Source organism: Sinohyriopsis cumingii, chromosome 8 (assembly GCF_028554795.1).
Source record: "Sinohyriopsis cumingii isolate HCF-2022 chromosome 8, ASM2855479v2, whole genome shotgun sequence".
Lineage (NCBI taxonomy): Eukaryota > Metazoa > Mollusca > Bivalvia > Unionida > Unionidae > Sinohyriopsis > Sinohyriopsis cumingii.
Window position 1 is genome coordinate 119716826 of NC_142968.1, and position 27489 is coordinate 119744314.

General features: G+C 33.3%; 1 protein-coding gene across 7 annotated transcripts in view; it reads right to left on the bottom strand.

Annotated features, from left to right (window-relative positions):
* The window catches only part of LOC149794503 (sushi, von Willebrand factor type A, EGF and pentraxin domain-containing protein 1-like), a 184760-nt gene that overhangs the window by 120780 nt on the left and 36491 nt on the right, over nucleotides 1-27489 (bottom strand). For 6 of the 7 annotated variants that reach the window (XR_016423037.1, XM_089968753.1, XM_089968752.1 and 3 more), the window contains 17 exons: nucleotides 26872-27087; nucleotides 24999-25211; nucleotides 23983-24074; nucleotides 23392-23521; nucleotides 21395-21607; nucleotides 20350-20441; nucleotides 19759-19888; nucleotides 17762-17974; nucleotides 16733-16824; nucleotides 16142-16271; nucleotides 14146-14358; nucleotides 13093-13184; nucleotides 12502-12631; nucleotides 10470-10682; nucleotides 9361-9452; nucleotides 8802-8931; nucleotides 7496-7696 (listed from right to left, as the gene is read on the bottom strand). Coding sequence is in view for 6 of the 7 variants with exons in the window: in XM_089968753.1 (XP_089824879.1) it covers nucleotides 7496-7696; nucleotides 8802-8931; nucleotides 9361-9452; nucleotides 10470-10682; nucleotides 12502-12631; nucleotides 13093-13184; nucleotides 14146-14358; nucleotides 16142-16271; nucleotides 16733-16824; nucleotides 17762-17974; nucleotides 19759-19888; nucleotides 20350-20441; nucleotides 21395-21607; nucleotides 23392-23521; nucleotides 23983-24074; nucleotides 24999-25211; nucleotides 26872-27087 (2592 nt within the window). In the remaining variant the exon portion in view is untranslated. The remainder of the gene's footprint in view (nucleotides 1-7495; nucleotides 7697-8801; nucleotides 8932-9360; nucleotides 9453-10469; nucleotides 10683-12501; nucleotides 12632-13092; nucleotides 13185-14145; nucleotides 14359-16141; nucleotides 16272-16732; nucleotides 16825-17761; nucleotides 17975-19758; nucleotides 19889-20349; nucleotides 20442-21394; nucleotides 21608-23391; nucleotides 23522-23982; nucleotides 24075-24998; nucleotides 25212-26871; nucleotides 27088-27489) is intronic. The other variant, XM_089968751.1, reaches the window with a different exon arrangement.

The window sequence follows — 27489 nt, forward strand, 5'->3', positions numbered from 1 at the left end:
TAGTTACTGAGTAGTTCTGCTGTAGGAGGCAAAGCAAGCTGTTCAGCTTGCTTGGATGTCATGCATTAGTTTGGTTTTATTTATTATACGGAGGATTCTCTTAGTAGCAAAAAACGTCATATGGTTATGAACTGATATGTCAAGATGGCGTATAAGGCAGAGTTGATCTAATAATGGGATACCATGGAGTACCGTAGAAAATTATATCATCAGGCCTATGAAGAATCCAGTCTAAAATTGGCTTGTTTATGGGTGGGCTGGGTAACTGACTGTTTGAGCTTGGAAACATGAATAGAATCTAGGGGTTTTGATGTGTATGGCTTTCAAAGACAGTCAACGTGAAAGTTGAAATCTACTAGAATTATCATATTGCCACCTATCCAATTTCTATGCGCCTGGAAATTCGGAAACCGCTCCAAAAAGAGAAAATTGATCGCCTTTTTACTCTACTAGGAGGAGGGCGGTTGAGGCAGAAAAATTAGATTAACGTTTGTTCCAGTGTGCGTGTCGTTTGGATTAATTCAAATGATGTGTTGTAAAAACTGAAGGTTGTGGTGTGGTTAAGACGTTATAACGAACTTATGTGAATAATGCATATAACTTCTGCTATGTCTATGGTAAGTAAATTTTGCATCACAAAAGCGCAGTATAATCACTGTGGTTAGGAAAGTCTATCATCTTTATTTTGGCTGCAAAATTGGAGACCAGGACAAGAGGTGTGCACTACCCATAAACTGCAAGACTTGTGCAACAAATATTTGCCTATGAGAGAACAGGAAAATAAAATTGTTCTCCTTTTGCAGTGTCGATCATTTGGAGAGAGCCATCAGATCGTATCAGCAATTTTTACTTCTGCACGATGCCTCCAGTTGGGACAGTTGGGACAAAGAAGAAATACTGGACTTGGCATTATCCAAACATTCCATCACTTATACGCCCAGTACCACACGAAGAAGGACTGCCGGTTACTATTGAACAAGAATAAATTCGAACTTGAGTCATGCAGGATAAACTTCTAGTTCGGAACCATCAATGACACATGACTCATATTTTCTCCCATCCTCCCCTTCTGCACAGTACCTTATAACACAAGGTGAACTAAATGACTTTGTCAGGGATTCGGAACTATTCAAATGTAAGAGAGTTGTTGGGCTCCAGACTACAGCAGGAGAATCTACTGACCGGTGATGTTAGGGTTTCCATGTTCCGTGACCGTCAAAAGGATCTGTTTCCATTCTTATTCATGAAAGGTGATGTTGTAGCCTGCATCAAACAATATCATGCAGTCCATATGAAGGAAACATATGCAAACATAAAATAAATTTTGACGTGCTTAAACAATTCTGAACACTAGTGGCAGCATTGTGACCATTTGAAGGTTCTACTTGGCCTTTGGACTGGATATACCATGTACTGTTTTTTGTACTGCAAATTGGATAGTCGTTCGAGACAGATTGGCCAAATTCGTGAACTTCGAGATCATGCATTTGACCGTACAGTGCATGACAAGAAAAAGACGGTATGGAAAGCCTTTCAGTTTGTGGCACACCTTATCTCCGAAACATCAAGGCAAGACAACTACAGCAAGTTGGTGGAAAACCTCGTCAAGGCGTACAAACTCCTTCGTTCCAACATGCCACTAAAGATACATTCTTTTTACCTCATCTCGATCTCTCCCACCGAACTGCAGATCAGTAAGCGACGAGAACAGCATATTGCAACAATGGTTAAACGCTATCGGGACAATTGGAGCCCATCAATGTTTGCAGACTATTGCAGGACAGTGACAAGATGCTCCATTTAATGTATAAAAGAGACAAGCCAAGAAGCGCGGAGTAGACAGTGAATAAGGACTAAAGTATGTACTTACATATACATGATACATTTTGCCTTTTTTCATAATAACTTTTATTTACATAACCTATTTGTTTTGTTTTTAATGTCTTACATATTATGTAAAACAACCATACAACATTACCATATGAAAAGACCAAGTTTTACTATATATGATTAAAACTCTGCCATCTATACAGTATACACAGACGTGAAGTGCACAAACTTAACTATCTTGGAAACAGTATCCAATCAATTGTTTTATGTGTCACATTTGAATTAAGCACATCAAAATCCATAATAAATAGCACATTGTTTCTCAGAGTTGACATAAAGATCACTAGCCCATTTGGAACAAAACTGCAGTTATCGAAATTTTGTCATTATCAAAATGTACGTATATTCAAATAAGTGTACCACATGCCCCTTATGGTGTGACTCGAAGATCTACATTATGTTATTACAATTGCTATTGGACTGCAGCAAGAGTCAAAATAAAAAAGCAAAGTATTTATTGAATGGTACTTTAAAATGATTCATATCACTACGTTTTGGATTCTATTAAGAGATCTTGAACCAGAAAAACAGTAAAGCCGTACCTTCTCATCACATAAATATAATATTCCTATTCGGAATACATTTTCCTTGAAAAGTAAATAGATATCAAATTAAGAATTCCCTTAATTAAAAATATGTATAAGTCGTAGTATCATTACTAGGGATTGGAGCGTACTGCACAAGGAATGCAATCAGAAAGAATCATATATACAATTGAGTTTATAAATGAAGATGTTCCTAGAAGCTATCTTGACTGGATCCAGTTACGTTTTCTGGTATTCACGGGGCTATTCATACTCCTTTATAAGAATAAGGAACCTATTTAATTTGCCAAATGAAACACGGTATTCGACCATTCAAACGTGAGTGAGTGAACTCAGCCATGTACATTGCTTCATAAAGGTAAACATATGTGCTAATAAATTTCTATAACAAACTGCCCAGGAGTCATATTAGAAAAGAAAGCAAAACTCGTTGCCAAAAGACACTGCTGTATGATTACTTTAAAGTAGAAATAATTAAAATAGAAATAATCATAATGAACGAAAGTCAAGCATCAAAATCATAGTATTCATAATATGCACTTGTGTTGTCATATATATATATATCATGTCTTCTACAGGACATCGTATACCCTAGAAACCTTTGATACAACGGTAAAGCGCGCCATTTCATGAGCACAAGAGACCTACATTGAGCACGATTTCCTCTTTTATTGAATATAATAGTAACACATAATATTTTATAGGAAAGAGGGTTTTTAAATTTTAAGGTGACTAAAATTACAATTTAAATTAATTTAAGAAATTGCAAAAATTTTACTATATTTCAGGAAGTGTATGCGACTTTTTCCATTTTCTAACTCATGATCTGAATCATAACAAACAATCAACAACATACATTTGAAATAACTTAGTTAATGCTATCTAAATACAGAGAATATAAACGAGTCTCATTTAAAAGTAACAAATTTTGATAGGCAGTTGATACTATTTGCGTAGAATCTACGACATTATTAAATCTACGAATTATGTAGTCTGGTCTTTTAGCTGTAAATTTAACATGTTATTACCATTCATTGTATGATACACATATAAATGCAAACCTTCAAAATACCATACATTTTGTATAAATCAACAAACGTTCATATATCTGGATATTATTATATGCTCATTTTTTTCTCCTTTATCTTTACATTGTCAAAATCGTTTAGCGATTTAAGATATTGAACTCGCGCGCACATCATATTGCACTCATAAAGGAACTACATTCTACTGTAAACAAATAATGTAAGCAGACGCAAGCACGTTTGATCTGTACAAAATCATGTACACTTACGGAGCATGCGCTTTACGTTTTAATTGATTAAATTTGTTTCTGAATGAACTAAAACAGATGTTTCGTGCACTGCAACATACCAGATGATTTGTTATATCCAGCGTTATTTTATTTTTTGGATACAATGTTTCAGATTTAGGCGGGCGATAGGCGCCAAATTTCATAAAATTGCTGGATACCTACAAATAACATACAAGTGACAAGGCATAAACTGTTTTTTTTTTTTGTTTTTAGCTGGTAATAAAAATGACAAAAAATGTACTTACAATTTTACAACCTGAATATTCTCAAGATGTAGTTTCTTAGTTGTGCAAAACCGAATTACATGAGTCATATCATGGGTTCTCAAACTTGATTACACATTTTGAAATTGCGCGTTAATTTCTACTATATTCCAAGTGCAATTACATTCTACTTACTGCACTCAAAATGAAATAAACATTAAATTCCATAGCATCATTGTGGTAATTGCAATTGAAAGACTTCATATTTTTCCCACATTATGACATCAAATATTCAGTGACAGAATAGAAACACACTTACAGATGTCAACACGCTTTTTTCCACGCTGCTTCAGTCCGATGTATTTCATATAGAATTGGCACAGATAAACCCGGTTCATAATCACAAAATTTCGTAGAATCGACAAAAGATACCGAACTCTATTCATTCAAGATCAAATGGAACATTAGTTGTAATGTGCATTCGTTCACAATATCATTCCAAATTTAAATATTTAGGAGACCAAAACGCCATTTTCTCTCGAAAGTTACATTTAGCGCGCGATAAAGTTCAATTTTATCTATGCAGAGTTATGTGCGCATTAATAATGTTGTTGTTATGTAATGATAAATCTACGGTTGTGTATTTAGTATGGAAAACGACACATATTCAGTTACTTTGTTTCTTGTAACTTGTTTTTGTTTATATAATTAAGCCATAATAGAATACGAAAATGAGAATATAATAAAAATATTATTACATTTGTATAGGAAAATATGAACTCGATTTGTCGGATGGATATGCTGCGCTTCCAAGGTCGTGCAGTATTTGATCCACAAAAAAAAACTCGTTCATATTTTCCCATACAATTGCAGTAATCTTTAATTATGAACTAGGAACAGCAGAAAAATTCAAGATATGACCACATAATTTTAACTGAAGCAATTGCATCTCTGACCGATATCCCAAGCAACAAATGTCCTTGACTGTATTATTTCACGGTAAAGAGTTTTAGCTTCTTCAATAAAGGTACTGAACTTTATTGTTTAAAATTAATTATCACAGAGAGAAAGCGAGAGAGAGAGAAGATAATGTGATCTCCTTCGAGAAATCTCATTACTGATCGAAGTTTATTGTGTTTACAGAAAGATACATAAGTGAAACAATCGGTAATGTATACAATTATATGCTTTATACGAAAAAAACATAACTGGACTCCCCCTCTAGAGTAATGGTGAGAATGTTTTTGTGTCAGCTCGAGTAATTATGTTTTTATTTCCTACAGGGCTTCACCGATTGATCAATATTGCTTACATTATATACAATCATATATATTTCTTCATTGGTAATGCACATTATGGGTTCATATTAAGACAATCCGTAGATAAGGAAATACAATCGATATTTACACGTTCATGCTAGTGTAGTTACTGTTTATCTCATATGATCAGGAAAATTCACCTATAACTGTTCAAGCTAAAATAAATGATACAAAGTATCGGATAATATAACATACAAGTGACACAGGACTCACACTTGACTGCTCTGAACGGTCATCAAAATCATAGTTTTACCTTGTATATACATTGTCAGGCCATTGGCATAAATATTGAGGATAACAACATTTTAAAGTATCCCCGAGTATTAGTACTAAAGGGTGCAATGTGTTCGGCATATAATTTAGATTAGAAGCCGTCTGATTTTACTTATCTTTGTATGCATCATTCGACAGGCTTGATTAACCTGATGAATTTTAAATCTAATTAATACCAAACTAATGTGACTAGAAATCATCCTTGTTAGGGTCAAGCAGATTACTCATCTAATTTGGGTATTATAGATCTTACAACTTTGGCATTTCAAAACCTGCTAATTTACCTTCCAATTTCAACTAGTCTTCCGCATGATGTATATATGACACCTGATTTACTTTTCAATAATTCGGATTCGGGTTGGACAAGATATTAAATCAGAAAGATTGTCACAACTCACGACGTCATTGCAGATGGTGTAACGTAATGGTGGATATGAATATATTCAAGGGTTCTAATGAATCTTAGAATGTATAATACATGCTGTAGGAACTGTATTCAAAAAGGAATAGTATGCAGATGGATTGAAAATGAAAATGACTGAACTACAAAGTTATATTAAAATATGTAGGACTGCAAATAATGTGCGGAATTTGGAGAAACTAAATGATATTAAAATAATAATATTACATTCGATTTTAATACGAACTCGAATTCTGATGTCTGTTTTCACACTGTTTATTTTACATATAATTCAGATGCAATGACTGTTTTATAGCATTTACTAACCGTCTTCAAACACATAAAATGTAGAATTAATGACCTAGAGACGAATAAATAGTACACGCACTTGTATGATATGAGATGCACAGAGAACACAGAAGCTAATTTATATCTCTATACCTATAAAAGAAGTTTCAGAATTAAAGACACGTACATGTAAAGGAACACAAAATTACGAACTTATTAAAATGATGAAGGATGTGTATTAATGGCCACTCGTCATATTATATGTGAGTTCACCTATATTTGATTAAAACTAATTTTGTTGTTAGAATGGCAATAAATATATTTTCTTTTATTTATTTCAGACTTTCATCATGTGAATGAGTGTATCATACCAACTTTTCCCATACTTCTCAGGTAAAATAAGAATGTAAAAAACAATAAAAAAGCAATTTGCAAACAGCAGGGTATCTATTTATGTTTGAATGTTTCAATACTAAATCTACTTTTCTGTTAACATTTTACTTATGATATTTTGCATACATTTTAGATGCAAGCTGAAACCCACCAGACCCTGATGGCAGAGGTTTGAAAACAAAGTTCACCGTGAAATGAAAAAAAAAACTAGTATACAGCAGACTGCATTGGATATATGTCATTTGGTGATAACAATGTCATCTTGCTGACTTTTCTTCAGCTCATATACATTTTTCAAAATATACCAACTTTCTGACATAAATGTGTATTATTATTTTGACTAGAGTCTATATTTAAAGAGTTAACATTAATGTAACGTTTGACCCTAGATCATTGAACGTGTACGTTTTATATATTTAAATTCCCGAAGAGGATCCACTGGACTGGATATGTTTCATACAATCATGTAGGTGACGAATTAATGATAAGGTATTATAAATTTATAATTTATGAATTTAATAAAAGGTTACTTACTTTTTACTATCTGTCTACAAGATTCTAAGCCGATGAAATATCAGTTATGTTATGAAAAAAGTATTTTCTCTGATACTATGACCCCAATTACCAACTCATGTTTTCTCTCAGCACTGTTTGGGATGATGAAGACAGAAGATAGAATTGGGCCATTCCACCTCATCTGACATATTCTGCTTAGTTTGACTGAACACCACGGGAAACAGATTCTTGATTTGTCAACAGATAATGAAATGTTCTAATATCAGGCCTTCCATAGCATGTGGCACATATTATATGTTTAAAATTATAGTAATTAGCCCTGAAAAATATAACAAAATATGGGTTCAACTCACTCTTTATACACCTTGGAAGTTCTGGAATCCATATCCCTTTGCTGCAGAACACTGAAGTTTCCTCTGTATTCCTTTCTTTGTGAATCTCCATTTTATCTAGACAACGAACAGTGAGATTGTTTCCGTGTTCTACGTAATTCACTTCGGGTTTCAGGCTTCTTGAGCTGTCTAACTTACATCGTTCTATGATAATATAAGAAACTGCGAGAATAAGCAACAGGCATTTATAATCCAACAATGCAAGGTCAACGAAAATTAAAGAAAACAAACGTCAGCGACAAGAACATGTAATTTGTTCATGGCAAATATTAACAATAAATAATAAATTCTTTACAACGTAATAAGGGTCAAAAGACTGTCTCATTAATATGTTCTGCTTTCTGCACAAACAAAAATGTCTACCATGGACGAACATTCATCATGTCAATAAAAATCATCCTACGTAAAGGCGTCGTTTTCTATGTTTTGGTTAAATCATTGATACTTAGAGAATTTAAATGGCTATATCGAAAATAAGGTCCTGCATTGTTTAGTTGGGATTTTTAAACCATTTGCACAAATATAATGTGCAACGAAATAGGAACACTCTCAATTATTGACGGTAGAACATTCAAGGTTAAAAATAGCATCTATAGACAAACCCAAATCAGGACTAAAACTAATTCAGACCTTAATTTAGTCTATTTTTAATTAGATCCGCATACAACGTAAAGGGAATCATTTTAACAACGATGGAAAGAACGCAAAAAACAGGTTATTATGTCCTGAAAGAAGTTATAATATGAAAAATAACCAAATGATAGTTATCATATATTTGTATTGCTCAAATTTGGTATGCATCTTTAATTGGATATCGGTAAACGACAGCCGTGAATGAAAGAACGAAATTTTACTCAAGATATGCCCGTAGGGTCATGAAATTATTCTTTATGATACGTTTATTGAACTTTGTAAAATTAAAACAATGCCAAAACTGAAACATGTTGAGTTGTACCCACCATTCAGAAGAAAATAGTAATATCACGCAAAATATACGTAAAGGGAAAATATACATCAATTTTTGGTGTGCGTGAGGAGTGCACAGAAAAACTTTGATGGTTAAACTTTGAGTGACATCTCGAATTGGGGCTTAAAGCGAGTTTGAGAACGTATAACATGTGTTTCTTCCTATGCAACAATAACAATAAAATTAACAACAATAGCAATGAAAACAACAGCAAAAACAACAATGCAAGTATGGGTTCTCACTGACGTAACTGATTGCAGATAACGCGTTTAATGAGTCAGGTGTGGATAGGATACTTACTCGGCTTACATGCTGGAAATTCAGTGGTGAATAAACCTTGGTAGCACAGTATGTCCATTTTTTCGGACTCAAAGTACATGGAATTCAACTCATTATAAAGTTCGTATCCATCGGAACATATTAATGTAATCTACAAATGCAAAACAGTACATAGAAATTATATGAAAATTTCAATGCCTTCGGCAAAATAAGTAAACGAAATGAAGTGTAAAAGTAAAATATCTTTGTGATTTTTAATGTCTGACGTTGCTACTGCCAATAATTGTTTCTAGACCTCTCCCAATTGATTCGGTACTTCACTCTTATCACATGTACCCTTTGTGTTTTTTACTTCACTTGTCCATGCAGATTTTTTAATGATAATTGTAATCATTTAAAATACAATAATCTAGTTCATACTATGAGAATATGTCACTCTGGAAATATATCAAGATATAATTAAGTGCAGCATCAATAATGCAACTATTTTTTACATAAGCACAAAAGAAGGGAAGGAACGCAAAAACACAAGAAAGACAAAGTGAGGATGACTAGAATGAAGAAACAGGACAAAACTTACATTACTATTAGACTCAATCATCTCCCTTGGACCAATAACAGTGTCACTGATGTTAAGCTTGCCATTTTCAATTTGAGTAATGTTGCATCTTTCTGTGATATAACGAAAATGAAATTCTGGAATCTAGTTCAATCAGGTATAAGCAATGAACGGAAAAGAAAAGAAAAAAGGAAAAAGAAAAATGTATAGGTAGATTTGGGCAATTAATACAAATTTTACTACCAGTACAGTACCCTTGTATGTAGTCCCAGTCTATTTTAGACTATTGTGATTGCTTTTGCCTTTTGGTGGCGATAAAAGAGTTAGATTTAGGCTTCTTAGTGTTGATTTAATGGTCTGTGGGAATTTCGCCGAAAGAGGACACTAATTAATAAATCATTGCCGATAATCCAAAAGTGAAATATGCTACCCAATTCACTGTGCTTTATTTATAGTCTAGTCTGTAAACAGAGCTGGATACCCTATTACAAGAAATTAAACAATAGTACATCTTTGAAACTACTTCACAGTAAAATATGATGAATTTTCAATTATACAAAATGGAAAATTCAAGACTGAGAAAACATGTAGATATTACATAGTAAAATTAATTTTGACCCTAGTCCATATATGTATGTATGTATGTATGTATGTATGTATGTATGTATGTATGGATGGATGGATGGATGGATGGATGCATGGGTGGATGTACGTATGTATGGATAGATGGAAAGGATGTAAGTATGTATGTGTGTATGCACGTATGTATATATGTATGGATGGATGGATGTTTTCTGTGTTTTGGTTACATACATACATACATACATACATACATACATACATACATACACATGTATGTGTGTGCGTGAGTGAAAATTGTCTGATACACGTCACGTGGCACATTATCTTTACGATTTCGTGAATTTAAGAATTATATGTGGATCCTTTGTTGTTTCCTAAGGCTGAAGATTAGTTAGACTATTTTGGTTGAATTTTCTCCAGTTAGTTTGTATCGTAGTTTTGATACAATTTCAGACTATTGATTGACTACTCGTTATACATTGTCTTCTAGATAACCGACAGTTAAATACAGTTTATCAAACAGTAAAATATATCTAAGATCTACTTACTGTCCTTGCAGCCAAGTGATCCGGGATCCAAGGTACCCATGTTGCATTTCACAGACGCTTCCTCTAGGTCAAGATATTCAGATGAACGAACAAGTTCCATCCGATCAGGACATCTTGCCTGCATCAGGGTTCCATTATGAATATATCTATCTATTACTCTCTTTCCTTCGTTGAAATAGTCCAAAGTAACTTGAGGATCTATCAGGCATGGTCCTGTGATTTAATCAAACTTGTTTTACTACTAACTGTATTGTCGCCAAATATAACTTGGTGTGAGAAAAGATAAACAATACGTCCCTTTTACACGGTTTCTTATTTGATCTTCCCGAATAGATTTCAAGATTTTTTCTTCATCGAAAGACAATTTATAAAGCCATCATTTAACTTTACATATTGAATAAACATTCACAAATTATCGGCAAAAGATACAATAACTGTAATTTGCATTGCTTCTTCAAAACTTTGCTTAAGATTATAGATATCTTTGAAGAGTTGTCTTTATTAATATTATCGTAAACTAGCTTGTAAGCAAGCGGCTATGTATAGCATATATCAGTTTCGATTACTGACATGTTCACTAACGTTCACTTTAATTAATAATTTATATTTTCTGGGATCCAGCGAAGACAATATTAGTTTGATTCTTTTAGGTCATTTAGCGTTTGAAGATAAAATCAATAATTTTGACATCTGCAAGCAAAGAAGCAAGAGCACTTTTTTATTTTTCAGAACGCTGACTCCATACAGCGCATAATTGTTGATGATGTCCAAAATAAAATGAATTTAGATCGCTTGTTATCCTCTTGGTTTTATTAATCACATACGCAATAATGCACGTGTAAAGCAGGTTCATTTTGTTTTGTTGAAAGGCTGATCAAACGTTTTTATGTGTTGAAGATCCTTGAGACATATGATATAGGAGAACTCCTTCAGAAGATATGGTTGTTCGATGTCTTTTGGTAGCAAATTCATCTCAGTTGGCACGTCATCTACTGTATTTCTTTCTCTTCTTTTTATGCCATTACCTTTTTTCAGATATAAATGACTACAAACTCTGACCCCAAGCATTAGTTTTCATATTTTTATTTGAATATCTAATACATCATTAGCGTACTTCTACATGACTAAATCAAAATTTTGATCCTACTTTGAATGGGTTATTTTTATACATGTGAACAAATGTAATGTACAGAAAGATCGAATCACTCTCCATTATTGAAGTAGAATTTTAGGAGCTAAGAATAGTATGTATAAATGGTTTCGGTGCATACTTGAATATAAATCAGGTTTGAATTTTATTGTTTTCATTTTCAGTAGTATATAGAAACAAAGAACCATTTCATTGAAGATGACGCCAATTGATTACAATTTGTTATTTATTGAAGAAATTATAGAATCAATATAACCTAACAATAGCTCTGATATATTTGTGTGATCGAAATTACCTAAACAGTGTTAATTCATGAGTCGTAAACAAAATCATTCAAAGAATGAACTCATTTTATATTCGACATATCCTTCAGATCATGAAACTATTCTCACCAAATTTATATCCAACAATCAGAAGATATCAGGACCACGTAGTGTAAAGAGTATACTAATACCTATTGAACGCGACGTAGACTTTGTGCCTGATAGGAAAAGATATATATAGTGTACATAATATCTTTTAAATCAGTTGTTTACCAATGCGAATTATCTCTAAAAACAATAATAAAATGCAAAGACTATGCGCACTGCAACTTATACGGTAACATATATCCCTCGATTGTTATCCATGTGCGTTAGCTGAGAACATTCGAATGTCAAGTCTGAAGTCAGCTTTCAAAATTTCGACTGTTGCGTCTTTGAGCATGCACTTCAGTGATGCAGTTCTTTCTTCCTACACCAGTAAAGATCAGCAACCTTAACAATAATAACAACAGCAACAGCACAAAGATCAACCGTAGTAAAAACAAAAAATTGGTTCTCAAGGACCTGATTGATCACAAGAAAAAGTACTACTGTAATCGAAAGAAAAAGCAATACTTACTCGGCTTACATGACGGAATTGCGGCGGTGAATGAACCTTGGTAGCAATCTATGTCTGTCGATCCTAAATTAGGGTACCTTTGCATCCTCTCGTTATTCAGTTCATATCCACCAGCACATACTAATATAATCTAAAATGTACAATATTACCCATAACTTATATTAAATGATAACTGACCTGGAATAAATAAAAAACGAACTCATGTGAACAAGTGATATATCTTTGTGACTTTTACGGTCCAATATTTATATTTCCATTAACTCCTTGGAGACATTTCTCAACGGCTTCTTTACTTCACGTTTCTATTCCATGCCATTTGGAGTAATCCTTCAGTTGTTCATACAGATGTTTTAGCGATGTTTCTAATCATTACAATACAATAAAATTATTTATTCTACGACATCAATGCAAATAGTCGACCAATGATAAACAGGCATTATGAGACCATGACACTCCTAAACTTTATCAAGATACAAGTAGGCGCGGCTTATATACTTCATATATTTTTATAAACATGGAGAAGAGAGAAAAGAACTCAAGAAAGAAATGAATGTAAAAATGACTAGAATGAAAACACAGGACACAACTTACTTTACTACCCGACTCAATCTTCTCTCCTGCAACAATCACATTCCCCGTCTGTTTAAAATGACCATTTTCAATTTTGGTAATGCTGCATCTTTCTGTGATTTCAAAGAAAATGGACAATATGAAAAGTATGATACAAGTTAAGTACTGAATATTTTATCCAACTTTCTGCATTTAACAAGTTAGACCACACATGGTGCCAATATACATGGCGGATAAAGAATCTGGGAAAACATAGGTAAGAACCATCACAGAACGTGAAGAAACTAGAAAGGTTTCATACGCATGTTTGTCCTATAGCAGCTATCTGTTTCCTTGAAAAGTGATGTCTAGCATTTTCATGGCGTGCCTCGGTAAGGTCTGCATCCATTTATTAAATTAAACATCAGTTTGAAATATATCCAACTTATTACAATCTGGATTGATAGGCTGCATGTGGGGCCATTATGACTGGTGAAGGAAGAATCAGGGATAACGTCGCTAAAATCCATCAACCCACGAGAAGACAAAATAAAAGGTTTCACGGGCATTATTGTCCTTTAGTACATGTTTGTTTCCTTGCAAATTGCATATATCTAGCATTTTCATAATCGGTCTCGGTAAACAATTCATTAATTTATTAAATTAAACATCAATGCTAAATATATGATCCTAGCTTAACATAAGTTAACGTGTGCTTTAAAGGGCCTACCTCATTACATTGACTCGTTCCAACCCATGTACATACATACATACATACATACATACATACATACATACATACATACATACATACATACATACATATATGTGTGTGTGAGTGATAATGTGTCTCATACACATGGCACATTATCTTTATGATTTCGTGAATTTAAGAATTGTATGTGGATCCTTTGTTGTTTCCTAAGGCTGAAGATTAGTTAGACTATTTTGGTTGAATTTTCTCCAGTTAGTTTGTATCGTAGTTTTGATACAATTTCAGACTATTGATTGACTACTCGTTATACATTGTCTTCTAGATAACCGACAGTTAAATACAGTTTATCAAACAGTAAAATATATCTAAGATCTACTTACTGTCCTTGCAGCCAAGTGATCCGGGATCCAAGGTACCCATGTTGCATTTCACAGACGCTTCCTCTAGGTCAAGATATTCAGATGAACGAACAAGTTCCATCCGATCAGGACATCTTGCCTGCATCAGGGTTCCATTATGAATATATCTATCTATTACTCTCTTTCCTTCGTTGAAATACTCCAAATTAACTTGAGAATCTATCAGACATCGTCCTGTGATTTAATCAAAATTGTTTTACTACTAGCTGTATTGTCGCCAAATATAATTTGGTGTGAAACAAGATAAACAATACCTCCCTTTCATAGAGAGACAATTTGTAAGGCCTTTATTTAACTTTACATATTGAATAAACATTCACAAATTATCGGCAAAAGATACAATAACTGCAATTTGCATTGCTTCTTCAAAACTTTGCTTAAGTTTATCAGAAAACTTTTCCGAGTTGTCTTTGTTAATATAATCGTAAACTAGCTTGTATGCAAGTAGCTATGTATAGCAAATAACAGTTTCGATTACTGACTTGCTCACTAACGTTCACTTTGATTAATAATTTATATTTTCTCCGATCCAGCGAAGACAATATTAATTTGATTGTTTAGGTCATTTAGCTTTTAAAGATAAAAGATTCACTAAAACAAGAATTCTGACATCTGCAAGAAAAGAAGGAAGAGCACATTTTTATCTTTCAGAACGTTGACTCCATACAATGCGCAATTGTTCATGATGTCCAAATTAAAATGAATTTAGATCGTTTGTTATCCTCTTGGTTTTATTAATCACATACGCAATGATGCACGTGTAAGGCAGGTTCATTTCGTTTTGTTGAAAGGCTGATCAAACGTTTTTATGTGTTGAAGATCCTTGAGACATATGATATAGGAGAACTCCTTCAGAAGATATGGTTGTTCGATGTCTTTTGGTAGCATATTCATTTCAGTTGGCACGTCATCTACTGTATTTCTTTCTCTTCTTTTTATGCCATTACCTTTTCTCAGATATAAATGACTACAAACTCCGACCTCAAGCATTAGTTTTCATATTTTTATTTGAATATCTAATACATCATTAGCGTATTTCTACATGACTAAATCAAAATTTTGATCCTACTTTGAATGGTTTATTTTTATCCATGTGAACAAATGTAATGTACAGAAAGATCGAATAACTCTCCATCATTGAAGTAGAATTTTCGGAGCTAAGAATAGCATGTATAAATGGTTTCGGTGCATACTTGAACATAAATCTGGTTTGAATTTTATTTTGTTTTAATTTTCAGTAGTATATAGAAACAAAGAACCATTTCATTGAAGATGACGCCAATTGATTACAATTTGTTATTTATTGAAAGAAATTATAGAATCAATATAACCTAACAATAGCTCTGATATATTTGTGTGATCGAAATTACCTAAACAGTGTTAATTCATGAGTCGTAAACAAAATCATTCAAAGAATGGACTCATTTTATATCCGACATATCCTTAAGATCATGAAACTATTCTCACCAAATTTATATCCAACAATCAGAAGATATCAGGACCACGTAGTGTAAAGAGTATACTAATACCTATTGAACGTGACGTAGACTTTGTGCCTGATAGGAAAAGATATATATAGTGTACATAATATCTTTTAAATCAGTTGTTTACCAATGCGAATTATCTCTAAAAACAATAATAAAATGCAAAGACTATGCGCACTGCAACTTATACGGTAACATATATCCCTCGATTGTTATCAATGTGCGTTAGCTGAGAACATTCGAATGTCAAGTCTGAAGTCAGCTTTCAAAATTTCGACTGTTGCGTCTTTGAGCATGCACTTCAGTGATGCAGTTCTTTCTTCCTACACCAGTAAAGATCAGCAACCTTAACAATAATAACAACAGCAACAGCACAAAGATCAACCGTAGTAAAAACAAAAAATTGGTTCTCAAGGACCTGATTGATCACAAGAAAAAGTATTACTGTAATCGAAAGAAAAAGCAATACTTACTCGGCTTACATGACGGAATTGCGGCGGTGAATGAACCTTGGTAGCAATCTATGTCTGTCGATCCTAAATTAAGGTACCTTTGTGTCCTCTCATTATACAGTTCATATCCATCAGCACATACTAATGTAATCTAAAATGTACAATATTACCCATAACTTATATTAAATGATAACTGACCTGGAATAAATAAAAACCGAAATCATGTGAACAAGTGATATATCCATGTGTCTTTTACGGTCCAATATTTATATTTCCATTAACTGCTTGGAGACATTTCTCAACGGCTTCTTTACTTCACGTTTCTATTCCATGCCATTTGGATTAATTCTTCAGTTGTTCATACAGATGTTTTAGCGATGTTTCTAATCATTACAATACAATAAAATTATTTATTCTACGACATCAATGCAAATAGTCGACCAATGATAAACAGGCATTATGAGACCATGACACTCCTAAACTTTATCAAGATACAAGTAGGTGCGGCTTATAAACTTCATATATTTTTATAAGCATGGAGAAGATAGAAAAGAACTCAAGAAAGAAATGAATGTAAAAATGACTAGAATGAAAACACAGGACACAACTTACTTTGCTACCCGACTCAATCTTCTCTCCTGCAACAATCACATTCCCCGTCTGTTTAAAATGACCATTTTCAATTTTGGTAATGCTGCATCTTTCTGTGATTTCAAAGAAAATGGACAACATGAAAAGTATGATACAAGTTAAGTACTGAATATTTTATCCAACTTTCTGCATTTAACAAGTTAGACCACACATGGTGCCAATATACATGGCGGATAAAGAATCTGGGAAAACATAGGTAAGAACCATCACAGAACGTGAAGAAACTAGAAAGGTTTCATACGCATGTTTGTCCTATAGCACCTATCTGTTTCCTTGAAAAGTGATGTCTAGCATTTTCATGGCGTGCCTCGGTAAGGTCTGCATCCATTTATTAAATTAAACATCAGTTTGAAATATATCCAACTTATTACAATCTGGATTGATAGGCTGCATGTGGGGCCATTATGACTGGTGAAGGAAGAATCAGGGATAACGTCGCTAAAATCCATCAACCCACGAGAAGACAAAATAAAAGGTTTCACGGGCATTATTGTCCTTTAGTACATGTTTGTTTCCTTGCAAATTGCATATATCTAGCATTTTCATAATCGGTCTCGGTAAACAATTCATTAATTTATTAAATTAAACATCAATGCTAAATATATGATCCTAGCTTAACATAAGTTAACGTGTGCTTTAAAGGGCCTACCTCATTACATTGACTCGTTCCAACCCATGTACATACATACATACATACATACATACATACATACATACATATATGTGTGTGTGAGTGATAATGTGTCTCATACACATGGCACATTATCTTTATGATTTCGTGAATTTAAGAATTGTATGTGGATCCTTTGTTGTTTCCTAAGGCTGAAGATTAGTTAGACTATTTTGGTTGAATTTTCTCCAGTTAGTTTGTATCGTAGTTTTGATACAATTTCAGACTATTGATTGACTACTCGTTATACATTGTCTTCTAGATAACCGACAGTTAAATACAGTTTATCAAACAGTAAAATATATCTAAGATCTACTTACTGTCCTTGCAGCCAAGTGATCCGGGATCCAAGGTACCCATGTTGCATTTCACAGACGCTTCCTCTAGGTCAAGATATTCAGATGAACGAACAAGTTCCATCCGATCAGGACATCTTGCCTGCATCAGGGTTCCATTATGAATATATCTATCTATTACTCTCTTTCCTTCGTTGAAATACTCCAAATTAACTTGAGAATCTATCAGACATCGTCCTGTGATTTAATCAAAATTGTTTTACTGCTAGCTGTATTGTCGCCAAATATAATTTGGTGTGAAACAAGATAAACAATACCTCCCTTTCATAGAGAGACAATTTGTAAGGCCATTCTTTAACTTTACATATTGAATAAACATTCACAAATTATCGGCAAAAAATACAATAACTGCAATTTGCATTGCTCCTTCAAAACTTTGCTTAAGTTTATCAGAAAACCTTTCCGAGTTGTCTTTGTTAATATAATCGTAAACTAGCTTGTATGCAAGCAGCTATGTATAGCAAATATCAGTTTCGATTACTGACTTGCTCACTAACGTTCACTTTGATTAATAATTTATATTTTCTCCGATCCAGCGAAGACAATATTAGTTTGATTGTTTTAGGTCATTTAGCTTTTAAAGATAAAAGATTCACTAAAATCAAGAATTCTGACATCTGCAAGAAAAGAAGGAAGAGCACTTTTTTATCTTTCAGAACGTTGACTCCATACAATGCGCAATTGTTCATGATGTCCAAATTAAAATGAATTTAGATCGTTTGTTATCCTCTTGGTTTTATTAATCACATACGCAATGATGCACGTGTAAGGCAGGTTCATTTCGTTTTGTTGAAAGGCTGATCAAACGTTTTTATGTGTTGAAGATCCTTGAGACATATGATATAGGAGAACTCCTTCAGAAGATATGGTTGTTCGATGTCTTTTGGTAGCAAATTCATTTCAGTTGGCACGTCATCTACTGTATTTCTTTCTCTTCTTTTTATGCCATTACCTTTTCTCAGATATAAATGACTACAAACTCCGACCTCAAGCATTAGTTTTCATATTTTTATTTGAATATCTAATACATCATTAGCGTATTTCTACATGACTAAATCAAACTTTTGATCCTACTTTGAATGGTTTATTTTTATACATGTGAACAAATGTAATGTACAGAAAGATCGAATAACTCTCCATTATTGAAGTAGAATTTTCGGAGCTAAGAATAGCATGTATACATGGTTTCGGTGCATACTTGAATATAAATCAGGTTTTAATTTTATTTTGTTTTAATTTTCAGTAGTATATAGAAACAAAGAACCATTTCATTGAAGATGACGCCAATTGATTACAATTTGTTATTTATTGAAAGAAATTATAGAATCAATATAACCTAACAATAGCTATGATATATTTGTGTGATCGAAATTACCTAAACAGTGTTAATTCATGAGTCGTAAACAAAATCATTCAAAGAATGGACTCATTTTATATCCGACATATCCTTAAGATCATGAAACTATTCTCACCAAATTTATATCCAACAATCAGAAGATATCAGGACCACGTAGTGTAAAGAGTATACTAATACCTATTGAACGTGACGTAGACTTTGTGCCTGATAGGAAAAGATATATATAGTGTACATAATATCTTTTAAATCAGTTGTTTACCAATGCGAATTATCTCTAAAAACAATAATAAAATGCAAAGACTATGCGCACTGCAACTTATACGGTAACATATATCCCTCGATTGTTATCAATGTGCGTTAGCTGAGAACATTCGAATGTCAAGTCTGAAGTCAGCTTTCAAATTTCGACTGTTGCGTCTTTGAGCATGCACTTCAGTGATGCAGTTCTTTCTTCCTACACCAGTAAAGATCAGCAACCTTAACAATAATAACAACAGCAACAGCACAAAGATCAACCGTAGTAAAAACAAAAAATTGGTTCTCAAGGACCTGATTGATCACAAGAAAAAGTACTACTGTAATCGAAAGAAAAAGCAATACTTACTCGGCTTACATGACGGAATTGCGCCGGTGAATGAACCTTGGTAGCAATCTATGTCTGTCGATCCTAAATTAAGGTACCTTTGTGTCCCCTCATTATACAGTTCATATCCATCAGCACATACTAATGTAATCTAAAATGTACAATATTACCCATAACTTATATTAAATGATAACTGACCTGGAATAAATAAAAAACGAAATCATGTGAACAAGTGATATATCCATGTGTCTTTTATGGTCCAATATTTATATTTCCATTAACTGCTTGGAGCCATTTCTCAACGGCTTCTTTACTTCACGTTTCTATTCCATGCCATTTGGATTAATTCTTCAGTTGTTCATACAGATGTTTTAGCGATGTTTCTAATCATTACAATACAATAAAATTATTTATTCTACGACATCAATGCAAATAGTCGACCGATGATAAACAGGCATTATGAGACCATGACACTCCTAAACTTTATCAAGATACAAGTAGGTGCGGCTTATATACTTCATATATTTTTATAAGCATGGAGAAGATAGAAAAGAACTCAAGAAAGAAATGAATGTAAAAATGACTAGAATGAAAACACAGGACACAACTTACTTTGCTACCCGACTCAATCTTCTCTCCTGCAACAATCACATTCCCCGTCTGTTTAAAATGACCATTTTCAATTTTGGTAATGCTGCATCTTTCTGTGATTTCAAAGAAAATGGACAATATGAAAAGTATGATACAAGTTAAGTACTGAATATTTTATTAAACTTTCTGCATTTAACAAGTTAGACCACACATGGTGCCAATATACATGGCGGATAAAGAATCTGGGAAAACATAGGTAAGAACCATCACAGAACGTGAAGAAACTAGAAAGGTTTCATACGCATGTTTGTCCTATAGCAGCTATCTGTTTCCTTGAAAAGTGATGTCTAGCATTTTCATGGCGTGCCTCGGTAAGGTCTGCATCCATTTATTAAATTAAACATCAGTTTGAAATATATCCAACTTATTACAATCTGGATTGATAGGCTGCATGTGGGGCCATTATGACTGGTGAAGGAAGAATCAGGGATAACGTCGCTAAAATCCATCAACCCACGAGAAGACAAAATAAAAGGTTTCACGGGCATTATTGTCCTTTAGTACATGTTTGTTTCCTTGCAAATTGCATATATCTAGCATTTTCATAATCGGTCTCGGTAAACAATTCATTAATTTATTAAATTAAACATCAATGCTAAATATATGATCCTAGCTTAACATAAGTTAACGTGTGCTTTAAAGGGCCTACCTCATTACATTGACTCGTTCCAACCCATATACATACATACATACATACATACATACATACATACATACATACATACATACATACATATATGTGTGTGTGAGTGATAATGTGTCTCATACACATGGCACATTATCTTGATGATTTCGTGAATTTAAGAATTGTATGTGGATCCTTTGTTGTTTCCTAAGGCTGAAGATTAGTTAGACTATTTTGGTCGAATTTTCTCCAGTTAGTTTGTATCGTAGTTTTGATACAATTTCAGACTATTGATTGACTACTCGTTATACATTGTCTTCTAGATAACCGACAGTTAAATACAGTTTATCAAACAGTAAAATATATGTAAGATCTACTTACTGTCCTTGCAGCCAAGTGATCCGGGATCCAAGGTACCCATGTTGCATTTCACAGACGCTTCCTCTAGGTCAAGATATTCAGATGAACGAACAAGTTCCATCCGATCAGGACATCTTGCCTGCATCAGGGTTCCATTATGAATATATCTATCTATTACTCTCTTTCCTTCGTTGAAATACTCCAAATTAACTTGAGAATCTATCAGACATCGTCCTGTGATTTAATCAAAATTGTTTTACTACTAGCTGTATTGTCGCCAAATATAATTTGGTGTGAAACAAGATAAACAATACCTCCCTTTCATAGAGAGACAATTTGTAAGGCCATTCTTTAACTTTACATATTGAATAAACATTCACAAATTATCGGCAAAAAATACAATAACTGCAATTTGCATTGCTTCTTCAAAACTTTGCTTAAGTTTATCAGAAAACCTTTCCGAGTTGTCTTTGTTAATATAATCGTAAACTAGCTTGTATGCAAGCAGCTATGTATAGCAAATATCAGTTTCGATTACTGACTTGCTCACTAACGTTCACTTTGATTAATAATTTATATTTTCTCCGATCCAGCGAAGACAATATTAGTTTGATTGTTTTAGGTCATTTAGCTTTTAAAGATAAAAGATTCACTAAAATCAAGAATTCTGACATCTGCAAGAAAAGAAGGAAGAGCACTTTTTTATCTTTCAGAACGTTGACTCCATACAATGCGCAATTGTTCATGATGTCCAAATTAAAATGAATTTAGATCGTTTGTTATCCTCTTGGTTTTATTAATCACATACGCAATGATGCACGTGTAAGGCAGGTTCATTTCGTTTTGTTGAAAGGCTGATCAAACGTTTTTATGTGTTGAAGATCCTTGAGACATATGATATAGGAGAACTCCTTCAGAAGATATGGTTGTTCGATGTCTTTTGGTAGCAAATTCATTTCAGTTGGCACGTCATCTACTGTATTTCTTTCTCTTCTTTTTATGCCATTACCTTTTCTCAGATATAAATGACTACAAACTCCGACCTCAAGCATTAGTTTTCATATTTTTATTTGAATATCTAATACATCATTAGCGTATTTCTACATGACTAAATCAAACTTTTGATCCTACTTTGAATGGTTTATTTTTATACATGTGAACAAATGTAATGTACAGAAAGATCGAATAACTCTCCATTATTGAAGTAGAATTTTCGGAGCTAAGAATAGCATGTATAAATGGTTTCGGTGCATACTTGAATATAAATCAGGTTTTAATTTTATTTTGTTTTAATTTTCAGTAGTATATAGAAACAAAGAACCATTTCATTGAAGATGACGCCAATTGATTACAATTTGTTATTTATTGAAAGAAATTATAGAATCAATATAACCTAACAATAGCTCTGATATATTTGTGTGATCGAAATTACCTAAACAGTGTTAATTCATGAGTCGTAAACAAAATCATTCAAAGAATGGACTCATTTTATATCCGACATATCCTTAAGATCATGAAACTATTCTCACCAAATTTATATCCAACAATCAGAAGATATCAGGACCACGTAGTGTAAAGAGTATACTAATACCTATTGAACGTGACGTAGACTTTGTGCCTGATAGGAAAAGATATATATAGTGTACATAATATCTTTTAAATCAGTTGTTTACCAATGCGAATTATCTCTAAAAACAATAATAAAATGCAAAGACTATGCGCACTGCAACTTATACGGTAACATATATCCCTCGATTGTTATCAATGTGCGTTAGCTGAGAACATTCGAATGTCAAGTCTGAAGTCAGCTTTCAAATTTCGACTGTTGCGTCTTTGAGCATGCACTTCAGTGATGCAGTTCTTTCTTCCTACACCAGTAAAGATCAGCAACCTTAACAATAATAACAACAGCAACAGCACAAAGATCAACCGTAGTAAAAACAAAAGATTGGTTCTCAAGGACCTGATTGATCACAAGAAAAAGTACTACTGTAATCGAAAGAAAAAGCAATACTTACTCGGCTTACATGACGGAATTGCGCCGGTGAATGAACCTTGGTAGCAATCTATGTCTGTCGATCCTAAATTAAGGTACCTTTGTGTCCTCTCATTATACAGTTCATATCCATCAGCACATACTAATGTAATCTAAAATGTACAATATTACCCATAACTTATATTAAAAGATAACTGACCTGTAATAAATGAAAAACGAAATCACGTGAACAAATGCTATATCCTTGTGACTTTTACGGTCCAATATTTATATTGCCATTAATTCCTTCGAGACATTTCTTAACGGCTTCTTTACTTCACGCTTCTATTCGATGCCATTTGGATTAATTCTTCAGTTGTTCATACAGATGTTTTAGTGATGTTTCTAGTCGTTTCAATACAATAAAATTATTCATTATACGACATCAATGCAGATAGTCTATCAATGATAAACAGGCATTATGAGACCATGACACTCCTAAACTTTATCAAGATACAAGTAGGTGCGGCTTATATACTTTATATGTTTATATAAACATGGAGAAGATAGAAAAGAACTCAAGAAAGACAAGAATGTAAAAATGACTAAAATGAAGAAACAGGACACAACTTACTTTACTACCCGACTCAATCTTCTCTCCTGCAACAATCACAATCCCCATCTGTCTAAAATGACCGTTTTCGATTTTTGTAATGCTGCATCTTTCTGTGATTTCAAGGAAAATGGACAATATGAAAAGTATGATACAAGTTAAGTACTGAATATTTTATCCAACTTTCTACATTTAACTTGATAACATGGTGCCAATACAAATGGTGGAGAAAGAACCTAGGAAAACATAGGTAAGAACCATCAAAGAATGTGAAGAAACTAGGAAGGTTTCATAAGCATGTTTGTCCTATAGCACATATTTTGTTTCTTTGAAAAGTGATGTCTAGCATTTTCATGGCGTGCCTCGGTAACGTTTGCATCCATTTATTAAATAAGACATCATTGTGAAATATATTATCCCAGTGTAAAAAGATATACGTATTCTTTTAGGGTACTACCTCAATATATTTACAGAAGCAACTCGTTGCAACCGATATATATATATGTGTGTGTGTGTGTGTGTGTGTGTGTGTGTGTGTGTGTGCGAGACATAGTGTGTTTGATACACTACATTTTTGGAATGTATTTGCAGGAAATGTATTCACAACATTGCCAGTATGATGCTGTGTATTTTACTGTTCATATGGGTTGTCGACACTTAGGTCTGCCGAAATGTTGTTTTGCGATCCTTTTTCCTATAGTACAAAGATACTGTTATAATGGGTGTATACAACAATGTATCATTCTTACAGACATATTGCACAGAAATATAAGTGAGCTGCCTTTTTCCTAATACAAATGGCACGTTATCTTTCTACTTTTGTGAATTTCTGAATTGGATGTTGGTCTTTTTATTTGAGTCGTAGGTTGAAGATCCATTAGATTGTTTATGTTTCATTTTCCTCAATTAGTAGTTTTATATAGTTCGTTTGTTACAACTGCATTCATTTGATTGATAGATTGTTATATATTTTGGCTCAGTAAGAAGCAATTAAACCCAAATGTTGTAACAATAAAATATAGGTCACACCTACTTACTGTCCTTGCAGTCGAGTGTTCCCGGCTCCAAGGTACCCATGTTGCATTTCACAGATACCTCCTCTCTGTCAAGATATGCAGATGAAATAACAAGTTCCTTTCGATAAGGACATCTGGCTTGTATCTGGGTTCCGCTATCAATATATGTGTTTAATACGTTTTCTCCTCCGATAAAATACACCAGATTAACTGGCTTTTTTATGAAGCATCGCCCTACAATTTTAAAGAAAATTCTTTTTATTACGGCTGTGTTACTGTGTACCATAAGTTGTCTCATAAGTTATAACTCCTTGGTCAGCATAAAGCAGCAGAAAGAAGAAACACCAGCACCTTTTGAAAACTTTCAATAAAATTAATTTTGATAGGGATAAACATGAAAATGTAAGAGAAACTTATAGCATTATGATAGGAATCCATAATAAACCTAACCAGTTGCATTCATATCCAAACTAGTGTAATGTTTCGAATACATTTCTGGTCCTAGAATGCACCAATAATAATGCCATTATCTAGCATTCCGATGAAAAATTCAAAATAGTCCCAGGAAAAGGTTTTCGTCCAATGAGCACTTTGTAATTCCAATGCAAAGTGCAAACAAATGTTTCCTCTCAAATTAACTAAACACAGTATTAATCACATCTGTATACTGGTTGCAACATATGAAAAAATAATGGGAGATACGAATGAATAGGAACGAATTAACGACTTAGTTCCCACCTTACGTACAATTTGAAGAGTCAATTACGACTATATGTTGCAATATATTCCACGTGATAGATCTCACTACTCATTCTTATATTTTAAATAACATATTCATGTGATGCAAAGGTCAGTGATTTAATTCTTCTAATAACCCACCTGCCAATGAGAAACTGTTCCAAAGTTGTAAACATATATCATTATTATTTGAAATATGAAAGAAAAATGTTTATGAAGCCCGTGTCATCTAAAGTCGTAATATCGTATAAATTTCTTAAAATAGCATAGCCTATTCAAATAGCTGTCTGTCTTAAGTACAGGTGATCGTTAGAATTTACTGTTATAAATTACACAAAATATAAACACAATCATTCGCAAGAGTTATATAATATAGCTGTGCATGACACATACATAGGGACTTAATTTGTACCTTTTACGAGATTTGTTTTATTTTTCTTCCCAAGAGATTTCAGCGACTTTTGTTAGAAGACGATTTTTTAAGCCAAACTTTACATTTGCATTTTGAATATACATTGCCAAATTATCTGCACCAGATACACTGACAACAATTTGCATTGCTTCTTTAAACAATTAGTTCATTTTCTAATGTTTTTATTACTGTATCCATAACCTCGTTTGTATTCACGTAGTTATATATAGCAAATATCACTTTGGATTAATGACTTTGTCACTGACCTTTGATTTAATAAAATAAGGTATATTTTTCACATCTCCAATAAGTAAAGACTTACCTTGTATTATATCTAAATGTGTAAGCTTTTGAATGTAATATATTCACCAAAGTCAATGATTCACACAACTTCGAACGAAGAGGCAAGAGCACTAATTTATCTTTCAAAACTTGGAATCCTTGCAATAAGGTAATTGTTGACGTCGAAAAATAAGAAATTAATTACGATCGCTTGTTATGTTCTTATTTAATAAAAACATTGCATGCATTTATTTAAGTTTATAGCTAATTCATTTGTTTTTTCAAATGCTAAGCAAACCTCTTTAATTATTTGATTTCCATGAGACATAAGATAGAGGAGAATTCCTTCCTAATATATGTTGCTGGATGTCTTTTTGCAGGTAATTCATTTCAATTGGCAAAGCCTTCTAACATATTTCTTTCTTCGCTTATAAATGCGTAATATACATAAATTAGGCTTACTTGGTCTGCACTCGGGTGAGGCTGGAAGCAATGCGCCATTAGCACATTTCAATTGTCCGTTAGTTTCATAGCCACCTGCAAACTTTTCATACCCACTATTGCATGTAAAGATTAGATTAGTGTTGTCCGGGACGTATGTATCTTCAGTTATCTGCCTTCCCAACCTGCCACTTATTCTGACTGATCCGTCCGAAAGAGAGGAAACTTTGCAAGTCTCTACAAAATGGAATGAGTATAATTAGCAATTTCTCCTTAGCCATGGTCCATCGCCCTCATCAATCCAATGCAGATTTTAAACTTTTACTTTAGTGATAACGTTAATTTTAATATATTACCATTATCTGATTCAAATTAGCTGTAAAGGACCGATCAGTACAGTACAATCTTATCTTTCCTCAGTTACATAACAATCATCGTAGAGTTCAAACCCATTATCACATCAGAAGAAAAGCTATGTGTTGTAATGGAAGAAGGTGTCATTAGTTAATTGCTCTCCCCTCCTGCAAATCGATTTTAGTGTTCCGGTGGCTAGAGCGGAACCGTTGCAAGACTTTTTACAAAGGAAGATAGATAGTTAGCATTTGCTCATTAGCCAAATGTCCATCACCTTCCTAAAAG